The sequence below is a fragment of the Sebastes fasciatus genome, chromosome 22, assembly GCF_043250625.1.
Source record: "Sebastes fasciatus isolate fSebFas1 chromosome 22, fSebFas1.pri, whole genome shotgun sequence".
NCBI lineage: Eukaryota > Metazoa > Chordata > Actinopteri > Perciformes > Sebastidae > Sebastes > Sebastes fasciatus.
In genome coordinates this window covers 23,256,596-23,268,970 of record NC_133816.1, presented here as the reverse complement: position 1 = coordinate 23,268,970, position 12,375 = coordinate 23,256,596, and the positions used below count along the sequence as shown (strand labels likewise).

At 39.5% G+C, this 12,375-nt stretch overlaps 2 protein-coding genes across 2 annotated transcripts in view; one reads left to right on the top strand and one right to left on the bottom strand.

Annotated features, from left to right (window-relative positions):
• Window positions 1-9,533, top strand: part of LOC141761090 (uncharacterized) — a 28,310-nt gene extending 18,777 nt beyond the window's left edge. The window contains exons 9-17 of the mRNA XM_074624318.1: window positions 1,594-2,044; window positions 2,222-2,498; window positions 2,581-2,772; window positions 3,871-3,929; window positions 4,092-4,324; window positions 4,994-5,028; window positions 5,376-5,550; window positions 5,687-5,775; window positions 6,171-9,533. Of these exons, the coding sequence (XP_074480419.1) occupies window positions 1,594-2,044; window positions 2,222-2,498; window positions 2,581-2,772; window positions 3,871-3,929; window positions 4,092-4,324; window positions 4,994-5,028; window positions 5,376-5,550; window positions 5,687-5,775; window positions 6,171-6,278 (1,619 nt within the window). The 3' untranslated portion in view covers window positions 6,279-9,533. The remainder of the gene's footprint in view (window positions 1-1,593; window positions 2,045-2,221; window positions 2,499-2,580; window positions 2,773-3,870; window positions 3,930-4,091; window positions 4,325-4,993; window positions 5,029-5,375; window positions 5,551-5,686; window positions 5,776-6,170) is intronic.
• On the bottom strand, window positions 9,528-11,807 carry LOC141761098 (E3 ubiquitin/ISG15 ligase TRIM25-like). Its single transcript, XM_074624339.1, has one exon. The coding sequence runs from the start codon at window positions 11,716-11,718 to the stop codon at window positions 10,090-10,092; it is 1,629 nt and encodes a 542-aa protein (XP_074480440.1). The 5' UTR covers window positions 11,719-11,807; the 3' UTR covers window positions 9,528-10,089.
• Window positions 11,808-12,375: the final 568 nt, after the last annotated feature.

Genomic DNA, 12,375 nt, shown 5'->3' with positions numbered 1-12,375 from the left:
ACACAAATCCTGCTCATTATGTTGCAGAAATATGCAAACATGTGGAGAGACTTGATGTGTGTGTGTGTGTGTGTGTGTGCGTGTGCGTGTGTGTGTGTGTGTGTGCAACAGAAAGAGAGAAAAATGGAGTGATTGTGAGAGAAGGAGAAAAGCCCCCTCTGTTGTTGACGTGTGCTTTCAGCTCTACTGTATGTTCACGTCATGTTCTACGTTGTGTTCAGTCAAGCCATGTGATTGGACATCCTGACAGAGAACTCAGCTATCCAGGCTGCTTATTGGCTGCTACACGACCATGTGTTAACCAGGAAGATCGTTAAGTTGCTGTAGTCCTGATTTATAGACTTGGTCGTTGCCATCTTGTTTTTTAGCCGTCACTTTCTTGGTTTTTAGCTGTTGTTTTTTTTGGTATTTGGTCGTTGCCTACTTGTTTTTTGGCAATCGCCTTCTTGGTTTTTGGCCGTTCCCTTCTTGGTTTTTGGCAATCGCCTTCTTGGTTTTTGGCCGTTCCCTTCTTGGTTTTTGGCCATCGCCTTCTTGGTTTTTGGCCGTTCCCTTCTTGGTTTTTGGCCATCGCCTTCTTGGTTTTTGGCCGTAGCCTTCTTGGTTTTTGGCCGTTCCCTTCTTGGTTTTTGGCCATCGCCTTCTTGGTTTTTGGCCATTCCCTTCTTGGTTTTTGGCCATCGCCTTCTTGGTTTTTGGCCGTAGCCTTCTTGGTTTTTGGCCATCGCCTTCTTGGTTTTTGGTCGTGGCCTTTCTGGTTTTTGGCTGTCGCCTTTTTTATTTTGTCCGTCGTCATCTTGGTTTTTAACTGTCACCTTTTTGTTTTTTTGGCCGTAGCCTTCTTGGTTTTTGGCCATCGCCTTTTTTGTTTTTGGTCGTAGCCTTTTTGTTTTTTTGGCCGTCGTCTTTTTGGTATAGGCTGACGCATTTTTGTTTTCTGGCCGTCGTGATCTTGGTTTTTGATTGTCGCTGTTTTGTTTTTTGGGCCGTTCCCTTTTTGGTTTTTGACTGTCACCTTTTTGTTTTTTGGCCGTAGCCTTCTTGGTTTTTAGCCATCATCTTTTTGGTTTTTGGCCACCGCTTTCTTGATTTTTTAGCCGCCGCTTTCTTGGTTTTTGGCCGTCGCCATCTTGGTTTTTGCAACCAGAAGTGACATGAACAACCGAACGCTGAATAAGATATTTTTAGGCGACCAAAATGTTCTATTATATAGCCCCTTCCTAAAGCATCCCCTGCTTTATGGTCTCTCTGACTCTAAATGGGACCATCATTTACTAAATGAACATCATGCTGTATTGAAGAAGACTTGAAACTAGCGATTGAGACCATAAACTCATGTTTACAATGTTTACTGAGGTAATAAATCAAGAGAGAAGTAGACTCAATTTCTCACAGTGAGATGCAATGATTTGTTTTTGTTCTTGTTTTGTGTTTTAATCGATTTAATGTTTCTTAACTTTATCTTTATTTTTAAGCATCACCTCTGCTTTTAGACAATTACTATATAAGAATGTCCCTTATTGTTATTGCACTTTAGCTTCTGACATGAATAATGAGTAATAACGTAGTCCGACATCTGCTCTCCACCTCCAGCTCCAAATCTGGCCCCCAAACCCACTGTAGCCTCGCCAGCGCCTTCCGATCCAAACCCAGTCCAGTCCAAACCTACAGCTCCCCCCAAACCTTCAGGGCCAACCCCGGGCCTCAAACCCTCAACCCCAGCTCCGGCTTTGGCTCCGGCTTTGGCTCCGGCTTTGGCTCCGGCTTTGGCTCCGGCTTTGGCTCCGGCTTTGGCTCCGGCTTTGGCTCCGTCTTTGGCTCCGTCTTTGGCTCCGGCTTTGGCTCCTGCTTTGGCTCCGGCTTTGGCTCCAGCTTTGGTTCCGGCTCCGGCTCCGGCTCCGGCTTTGGCTCCGGCTCCAGCTTTGCCTCCGGCTCCGTCTTTGGCTCCGGCTCCGGCCCTGAGGAAGGGCCCCTTGATCCACACCAAACCAGAACCTACCGGCACTGCAAACCCAGACTCCTCGGACCCTCCTCTCCCTCCACGGTAAGAAAGAGATTTGTGATAAACCATTTTCCGGCAGAGAACCTTTTAATTTATGCAGCCAGTTGGACGTCTTATTTTCACCATATATCGCCACAAACAGAAAGCTGCAGCTCTGTTTTATGTTGAAAAGCAGCCTCTCTTCCTGTTTGATGAATCGCTCTCCCTCTTCCTCTCCAGGCCTTCGAACATGAAGCTCCTCCCCCTCCGTCCTCCACCAATCAAATCCATCCCCGGGCGGCCGCCGCCTCCAGCCGTCAGCTCCTCAGCCAACCAGACTCCTCCTCCGTCCAAAACTAGCCCCGCCCCCTCCGTCCCCCCAGCCAGCCAGTCTTCGCCTCCACAAACCACTTCTCCCGTACCAGCCGATCAGGTGCAGCTTCAACGGGCGCCAAAGAGAGGACCGCCTCTGCCCCCCCGCCCAAAACCTGGACACCCGCTCTATAACAGCTACGTGGTATGAACACACACACACACACATATATTACGGTCATATGCTTCACATAGTTCTCTTAATCCTCTTCATTTTGTTTTCTCAGAAACAGGAAGTCCTGATCGTCCTGGACGACCCGAGTCCCTCAGAGCACCAATCAGGTGAAGGGAGGAGTCAAACCGCCGTCATCAACCCGTCACAGTGTCTCCTGGACCTGGACACCCAACCAGAGCCTGCCCAAGATCAGGACAGCCAATCAAAACCCGGCCTGGAGGGCCTCAGCCTGTCAGACTCCCAGGTAATGGAAACACCTAGTTTTTATTTAAAAGCCTTAAAAGGTGATAAAAAATAATAAATAAATAAATGACTCGATATATAAATAAATATGCCATTAAATGTACCAAAAATAATATAAAAAATAAATGTAGGCATTAATTAATTGATGGAATGTGATATAAATTAATATTTCTTTTAATTTGCTTCTTTGTTTTTTACCTTTGTATTAATTCCCTTATTTATCTACTCTTCTATTTCATTTTTTTATTTTTTTATGTATTTATTAACTTTTAAATGTATTGATTTTTGCATGTATTTTTTTTTATTTAAAATTATTTTTAAATGTATTTATTCATGATTTAATTGTATTTATTTATTCATGTATTTATTTTATATATTTTAAAAAAGTGATGTCCCTTATACGGATGACAGAACCTGCCAAATAATAAATGATTAAATAAATAAATATGCCATTCAATGTACCAAAAATAATATTAAAAATAAATGTAGGTATTAATTAATTAATAAAATGTGAGTTGAATTGATATTTCTGTTCTAATTTGCTTCCTTATTTATTTACCTTTGTATTAATTCCCCTATCAACTCATCTATTTAATTTTCCCATTTATTTATTTGTATTAACTTTTATATTTATTTATTTATTTTATTATTTATTTTCTTTTTATTTTTAAATGTATTTATTTATTATTAAATTGTGTATTTATTTATGTATTTATGCATGATTTCCCCTCTATTTATTTCCCACAAATTAATTATTTCTGTATTCTTTTTACATTTGTTTATGCAAATGAGGAGGCTTTCATTCAACTATATTTTACTATATTTTATATTTAACTCCATCACAGTTTAGCATTATTTAATACTGATTTATTCTGGTAAAGTTCTTGTTCCATGTTTATAAATTATATTTTATATTTATATTAAAGAGTAAAACCTCATGGAAACCCTGCTGACATCAAGTGGGTTAATGTCTTACCTTGCTGTAGTGATGTGCAGGTGTACTCCGGGAAGCCGTGACATCACTAATATAGAGAAATGTAATGTGTTTGTTTAATTTTACAGGATATATGTTGACTATAGTTTTTGTTTTGTCATCTAGTCCATTCTTCCGGTGCAGCCCACTGAGCAGAAAGAACAACCCGACCCTCCTCCTGTCAGGTCAGACACACAACATGATGAACTACACACCTGACTCACAACATGATGAACTACACACCTGACTCACAACATGATGAACTACACACCTGAGTGTTTCTAGAGGACCACATCTCATGTTGTGTATATTTCTTATTGTGTGTGTGTGTGTGTGTGTGTGTGCAGCGGTCCTCGGTGCGTCGCCTTGTTCGACTACGAGGGCGAGGAGGAAGACGAGCTCACCTTCTCCCAGGGTGATGTCATCGCCCTCCTGGAGCTCATGGGGGAGGAGTGGGGGCGGGGCCAGATCCACGGGCGAATCGGGATATTCCCCCTGAACTTCGCCGAGGTGGTGGAGCCGCCCTCGCCGGGGGGAAAACCAGCGCCAGCAGAGACCACGGTGACAACAGGAAGTACCGGTGAGCCCAAAGGTCCTTCGTTACCAGCATCAAAATGTCGGGTTGTTGCGTGTTCGGTCAGCGGACTCGAGTTCTACAGAATCACGACAGGATCAGAGTTTGTTCTGGAGTGACTTTGTGTTAATCAGAATCAGCTTTGTGGGGTTTTAAAAAGGGAAATGAACTGTTTTTTTGTTTACATTTTCATTTTTATTGATCATTGTTGTAGATCTATGGTACGACGGTACGACGGAGTATTAGGGCCACATTGAGGGAAAATAATAAAGCTGAGATTTAGAGAATAAAGTCATAATATTATAAAGTAGTAATTTTACGGGTTATTTTTTTTTTTTCTCGTATAGTTATGACTTTATTCTTATAATATTCCGAATATTCAGAATCAGCTTTTTTTCGCCAAGTACATACACAAGGAATTACACCCCAGTTGTACGCATCTTTCTAAGCACACTTACACAGAAATAACAGCATAATATTATATTGTTATATTGCAGGCATCTTAGTAAAGTTTGCTTCCTTTTAACTTTCCTTCTTGAATACAAACATGTTCGTCCTTGTGTCCGTTCTACCTGCACTTTCCTGATGATGCTTAAGTTATCTGAATGCATCCATTTAAAGTAGTTAAAGCAGATTCTATTTGAAGGTAATGGTAGTTTATTGTGTCCTCAACAGCACCAAAAACGTCACCGGACCGCGACCCCTCAGAGGTGAGTGTATTGTTGTGTCAATATGTTGTATTGATAATGTTGCAGGTAGAAAGCTACCTCATTTGTTTTCATTGAAGAGAAAGAAGAGAAAGGGATCACACTAAAGGGTCCATCTGCGATCTCTTCAGTTATTTTTCAAGTAGAAACGTCCCCTCAGCCGTTGGCAAAAAGCAGTGACGTTGATTACCACAGTAAACTATATTGCACAAACATCACAGTTTGTTCCATTTTGTACTGCATTCTCTAACTGATTGTGTTTTATAGTCACATTTTCAGATGTCTCCTTTATAATTTGTATCATTAGTGTATTAATTGTGTTTTATAAATCTGTATTTGTGTGTTTTCAGGTGAAGGAGTGGGCTGAGGCTCTGTTTGACTTCCCCGGTCAGACTGCAGAGGACCTGTCCTTCCACAAGGGGGCGCTCATCCAGGTGACGGAGCACATTGACGCTGAGTGGAAGAGAGGACGACTGGAGGGGAGGGAGGGCATCTACCCGGCTGCCTTCACACAGCCCTGCCTCGGTAAAACACTCACTCACACACTCTTTAGCTGAGCTCGGAGAACTAATGAGGGAGACTATTGTTGTGCAGTGATTCGTGTGTGTGTGTGTGCCTGCGTGCTGAGGCCTCTAACCACAACTTCTCTTCCTGTTTCCAGCTCAGCCAATCCCAGGCCAGCAGTCAGCGGTTAAAGGATTGGCCAAGTTTGACTTCACAGCAGAGAGCGAGGATGAGCTCACGTTAAAGGTGTTAGATATAGATATATATTTCTATTTCTATTTCTATTTAGATATATATTTACATATATATCTATATTTTTATATATTTATTTATATATATTTAATTATTTATATTTATTTATATGTATTTATATATATTTATATGTATATTTATTTATATATATATTTATTTATATGTATATTTATTTATTTATATATATATTTATTTATATGTATATTTATTTATATATATATTTATTTTTTTATATATATATATATATATATATATATTTATTTATTTATTTAGACCAATAAATGTAAGTGAGTTTATCAGCGAAGACAAATCAAAACTGCAGGTTACGTTTTTATCTGTTTCTCACCAAAATCTAACAGATGTGCTCACTTCCTGTCTCCCTCCTTCAGGTCGGTGACATCGTAACACAGGTGGAGTTTGTGGATGAGCAGTGGATTCTGGGAGTTGTGGGCGGGAAGCGTGGGATTGTTCCGAAAAACTACATTTCACTTCTCTGAGGAGGAAATCCTGAAAAAAATGGGAGAATGTTTTTCTTTATTTTTTCTTCAGTTCTTGCAGCCGCTCTCTGCAGGACGGGTCGGTTGGTTTTGAACTGGCGAACCTCCGACCTGACCGCCGTCCTGTCGACGCTACAGAGAGCGCTGCGTACGCTGAAACATGGTCCAATGTTTTTTTCGAAAAACTTTACAGGCAGTTTTTATATGAAACAAAAAGCCGCCTGCTCAGTTTTCTTTTGTGGTCACTACATTGGAGAAACTGGATCTCTGAGGTGTGATTGGATCATCTCTTTGATTGACGTCAACGGGACGGACCTGCGCTGCCTTAACGCTGGAGTAAAACCGATTTCACATCGTTGATTTTCGTGTTGATTACTTCCTCTGGACTTGCCTGCATTTGCCTTTCTGTGGTTCATTAGTCCGACAACTCCCGACAGCTTCACGTGTTTTCACCCTGCGCTGGTGTAGATGCTTTAAATCGACGCGCATGATGGGAAAATATGATCTAGATCAGACCTGATGTGAAGAGCCGTGACTTTTCTGTAACACGTTCTATGACTCCCATGTCTATAATGCATCATAAACAATCTTATAATGCGTCATAATCTGCTTGTAGCACTACGTATTTATAGATATTAGCATATGACCTGACGTAGTTTCTGCATGATGACGCTGCTACATGAACAGTATATATACATCCTTACAGTCAGTGTATTAATACAGTAACTTAGATGGCGGTCGGCGTGCAACCAGCAACTCCCGCGTTCTGAGAGGTCAAATTACTGTTTTTGTGTAGAATAATCACATTATAATGCATTATAAGAACTATTATAATGTATTACAACTATGGGAATTATAGTTATTTTCAGACTATGATTCTTGCAAATAAAAAATGTCAGTTAATTACCAGCAATTATGAAGTGAGTCATTAAAAAATGCTTTATAATGTGTTATAACTATAATTATACAGTGTTATAGGCAGATTATAAGTATGATTATAATGCATTGGGAGTGATCTGTGTGTCTGATGTTTAACGTAGACTGCTAAAATGTTATTACGTGTCACATACATTTTCAAATTCAGGCCCAACTTGCAGTATTCAAACTGTAAAGGTTCAGAAAGGAGGACTAATTCACTTCAACTAACTCTGTTAAAACTTCTTATCAACGTGGTGTAGCAGCATTATTCTCATCCTGAGCCAGAGGAGATTAGAAAACTGAATAAAAACTGAATAACGTGGAGCTTAAAGCCGATCGGCAGGATGTTTCTCTGAAGCGCTCAGCGATCTGAGGGCCAAAAATCGCCACTTTAGTGACGGGAAATTAAAGGACGTTGTCCGTTTAGTTCAAATTAACCGTCAGAATGTTTAGTGGTTAACACTTTATAATAACCATCATTTATAAATATGAAATTTATAGTTAATTAAACTTAGTTAATAGGTATTTTACTGTTAACTAAGTTTTAGTGATGCTATCATTTCTGTTATTAGTTTGTGTAAAATGAAATAGTTTATACATTTTTTATTGCATCATAGCTGATAGACAAAAACAATTACATTCTGATTATATTAGTAAAGTATTTATTAACAATTTATTACTGCACACATTATAACAATTTATATACTATATTAAGTATTTGTTAATGATTACCAATGATTTGTAAACCTTTAAGAAAATATAAACATAACTAATTATTAACCATAAACAACGTATTAACTGTCTAAATTATGTTTACAGACACTTTACAAAGTATTTATTAACTAACTATGTATTATAATCACAAGTTGCAACTTTATAGTAACCATCCAAATAATATTTATAGACGCTTTACAAACCAAATATTAACCATTAACAAAATGTTACAAATATCTATATGTAATGTTTATAGATGTTTTAACAATTTGTTAAAGGTTTAACAATTTAACAATTTGTTCAAGGTTTAGCGATTTAACAATTGGTTAAAGGTTTAACAATTTAACAATTTGTTAAACCTTTAACAATTTTTTAAAGGTTTACAAATAATATCTTAATCATATAATTAATCATTATATATACATGTATAATATATGCATCTGTATCTATATGTATATATAGTATATGAAATGCTGTGTGCAAATATAAACTGTTAAAATAGTTATAGTAAAAATAGTATATTATAGCATTACTAATTAGTAAACATTATTAATTACATTACATTGTTAAAAGTAAAATAACTTAACTAAAGTTTGACTAACTATGAATTTACCATTTATTAATGTTTATTATAAAGTGTTATTTTAGTTTAGTTTTATGACACTCTAGGTACCTGTAGCTATTTATAAAAGTTCTTTTGTTGCACATGTTTTCACTGATAAATTCTTACCAAAAAAAAGGCTTTTTATAAATTCCCGAAGCTTTGACCTTTAAACTGGATCACTTTATGTAACGAACACTAAGGCTGGACTTCATCTGTTATCTAGAAATCGATTAAACGTCACTGCTGACCATTTTCTAAAGCTCTTCTTTAGCTTTTCTTCCATCATGCCACCCTGACGAAAGCAGCATAACCTCTAAATGTTTGGTGGATGAAGCATGTAAAATGGTTGGCAGTAATAAAGTTAAAGTATACATGATTTGTATTTAACAGATTTAAACGTGCAGCTGAAACTTAAGCAGCTCAATTAAAAGCAAACAAACATATTTTGATGATGTTAATAAGATATTAAAAATAAGCTTTACGGAACATTTGGTATTTAAAGATATCATTATAGGCTGATCTAAATGTCATATAAATACTCGGAGTGAGCCTGCTACGATGACGGTTTGTTGAAAGTTGACATTAAGGAACTAAAAGATTTCCTGCAGTTAAACCGTGTTGTACGGCGGATATTCTGCACCGACAACAGGAAGTGTGTTTGTCCCGACATTATCGTACGAACTCTAGCTGTAATTTTTTTTTATAAAAAAAGAAAACGGTACTGTACTTCCGTCTTTTCTCACTCCTGTTTCCTCAACATATGTTAAAACACTCACGTTTCCAGACTGAATACTCGTCAACTGACACTCACAAGTGTTTTTTTTATATTAAAGATAAAACATGAGGCAAATCTTACATGTGGCATCTTTAACCTACTAGACTGTAGCACTAATTAGTGTGTGTGAGTGAGAAAGACGCACAATGAAAGAGGTTTATAAAGTGCTTTGTGAGAGATATTTTATGTATAACCAAACATTCCAGCTTTTTAATACAAATAAAACTTTCAGACATTTCAATAATAGGTCATTTTATTTCTTCTTCTTTGTTTTTGTCAGCTGACGTGTTTCATTTCACCAAAACTCTGACTGAAAGACTGGCATCTGAATATTAATTCAACCAAAAAATGTACATTTAAAGGAAGATTTAACGGTTTAATTTCCACCAGAGAGAACGATAGTTTAACTGAGTCAGTAAAAATCCAGATCTTAGTTTTATCCATTACATTTTTAATCAAAACATAACCAAGTTGAAAGTTGGTGTCTTCTGAAATTGTATTTCATAGTCTTTGATTTATATCTTTGCAGGCTTGAATATTAGGGCTGTCCCGAGTACAATTTTTTTGGGGCTTCGAAGCTTTGGTGAGAAATATTCAAAGGTATTCCGAGCTTCGGGACAGCGCCACTGCCGCACTACTGTACACGCACGCAACAAACAGCGATATCTGTCTGAGAAAAACTATGAATGATGAATAATGTTGTGGGATTATTCCTTATTTCATGTGCTATTTGGGGATTTATACATTACTACATACTTGCTTGCCGTCCCCTACGGTTGGCTTGTTTTGCAATATTGCGGTTATTGCGGCAGCCCAAGCTCACAAAACTCAACAGTGTCTCCATCAGAACCACGAAGATAAAGTCCAGCGTAGAGCGGCTCAGTGAATGTGGTCTGGACTCTGTGGAGGAGGGTCATGGTTTCAGAGACGCTGCAGAAAGACAGAATACCTGCGCTGTGATCCAGGTACACTCCTATTCTGGAGGATTTAGGGCCTGAGATGCTGATTGGGCGGTTGTCATGTCTGAAAGTATAACTATTGTCACAACCTAATAATACCCAAGACTTCTCATTGCATCCAAATACAAATGTATTAAAGTCCCCTGTTCTGGAAATACTCCTGTAAGCGACTGCTACTCCAGCGTTCCTGCTCATCTCCACCTCCCAGTAACAACGTCCAGTCAGTCCGTCTTTACTCAACACCTGAGATATGTAAAGGAATCTGTCTGGATGTGGAGAACATGATGCATTATTGTCACACGTTATTTTTCTGTTCCCCTTTGATAAAACTAGAGAGGCCATTGCTGTGTTTGGATCCAGCATGATTTGACGTGAGTATCGTAATAACTCAGCTCTGGTCGTGGGCTCCACTGAAGGTCTTGTCTCGGTAAGAATGGCCAGCATCTTATCTCTGGCTGCTCTCACAGCTGCCATCACATCCTCATAGTCCTGCAGGCGATTGGGTTTTGGTCTTGGTGAGTCTGTAGATCCAGTAAGTTTTGACAGTGAGGGGTACTTGCTGAGAAACTGGGTGTGGTCATCTGTACGTGAGAGATGCTCCAGCTCGGTGTCTTTCCTCTTCAGCTTGGCGGTCTCCTGCTGCAGCTTCTTCTGAAGCCCTTTGACTCGACTCACCTCAGTTTTCTGCCGGTATCTGATCTTCTGCTTCACATCAGAGCTTCTTTTCTCAATGAGACGGATCAGCTCAGTGAAGATCTTCTCACTGTCCTCCACGGCTTTATCAGCAGAGCGATTGATGGTCTTCGTCTCTTGTTGAAGCACCTTCACGTCTTTCTCTCGGTCCTGGATTCTCTGCTGGAGTTTTTGCCGACTTTCATCGAGCTCCTTCTGCTTCTCGGTCCGTTCTGCTGAAGCGGAGACGTTGTCGTGGCCTTTATGTTCATCCACAGAACAGAGATAACAGATACACTGCTGATCAGTGCGGCAGAAAATCTTCATCACCTCGTCGTGACGGGAGCAGATGTTCTCCCGGAGCTTAACGGAGGCGTCGACAAGTTTGTGTTTTTTAAAAGCAGGTGATTCATAGTGAGGCTGGAGGTGCTGCTCACAGTAAGAGGCCAGACAAACCAGACAGGACTTGAAGGCTTTCAGCTTCCTCCCAGTGCAGACAGCACAGGCCACATCTCCAGGTCTGGCATAGCGGTGAGCTGCTTGGAGTCCAGTCTTCTTCACTTCCTCCACTAACTCTGCCAACACGGTGTTTTTCCCCAGGACAGGCCTTGGGTAGAAAGTCTGTCGGCACTGAGGACAGCTGTAGATTATCTTCTGATCTTCTCCATCCCAGTGGGTTTTAATACAGCTCATGCAGTAGTTGTGTCCACAGGGAATAGTCACCGGATCCTTCAGTAGATCCAGACAGATGGAACAAGAGAATTTCACCTCGTCTGCTTGGTATCCTTGCTGCGCCATTTCACCTCTCAACAACACTGAAGGACTCTAGAGTTTCACTTTCCCCACAGCAAATAACTGCGTCGCAGCCAAAACTTCATTTCTTACACAACTGCCTGCTGATCTGCAGTAAAGTGGAGAGTCAGCTCTCTCTCAGCTCAGTTTGGTCACACCCATCTTTAAACTGGCAGATCTATGAAACGGGAGGGAACCAGGAAATATGCAGTCAGAGGTGGACTCTTGTTTGTCTGAGAGAAGGGGGGGGGGGTTATCAGTGTTCGTTTCATTCCAGGAAATGGAGCAGTTTTAGCTTGGGCTGCATTCACAGCCGTCCTTTTACTTGTTTCTAGTCGGTTCAGTTCAGTAAAACTAAACACATTTGCAGTAAAATGTACTCAAGTGTCCAAAGTGAACATCCTCATAGGGGAAGTCCAGTTTCATTGTTGGGAACTTTTAGAGTTTTTTATGCTTTCAGATCAGTTGAATAAAAAAAGAAAAAGAAGAAGAATGAAGGAAGGGCAAATTAAATAAAATGAATCTGCAAAGTTACTCCAGCCTTTGTATAAATGTACTGGATATATTGGAAGTTACACAACCTCAAACTGGTGTTTGAGTAAATGTATATTTAGTTACTTCCCTCTATAATCCACAAAGGAAAAGCTTTTTTTAACTTTAACG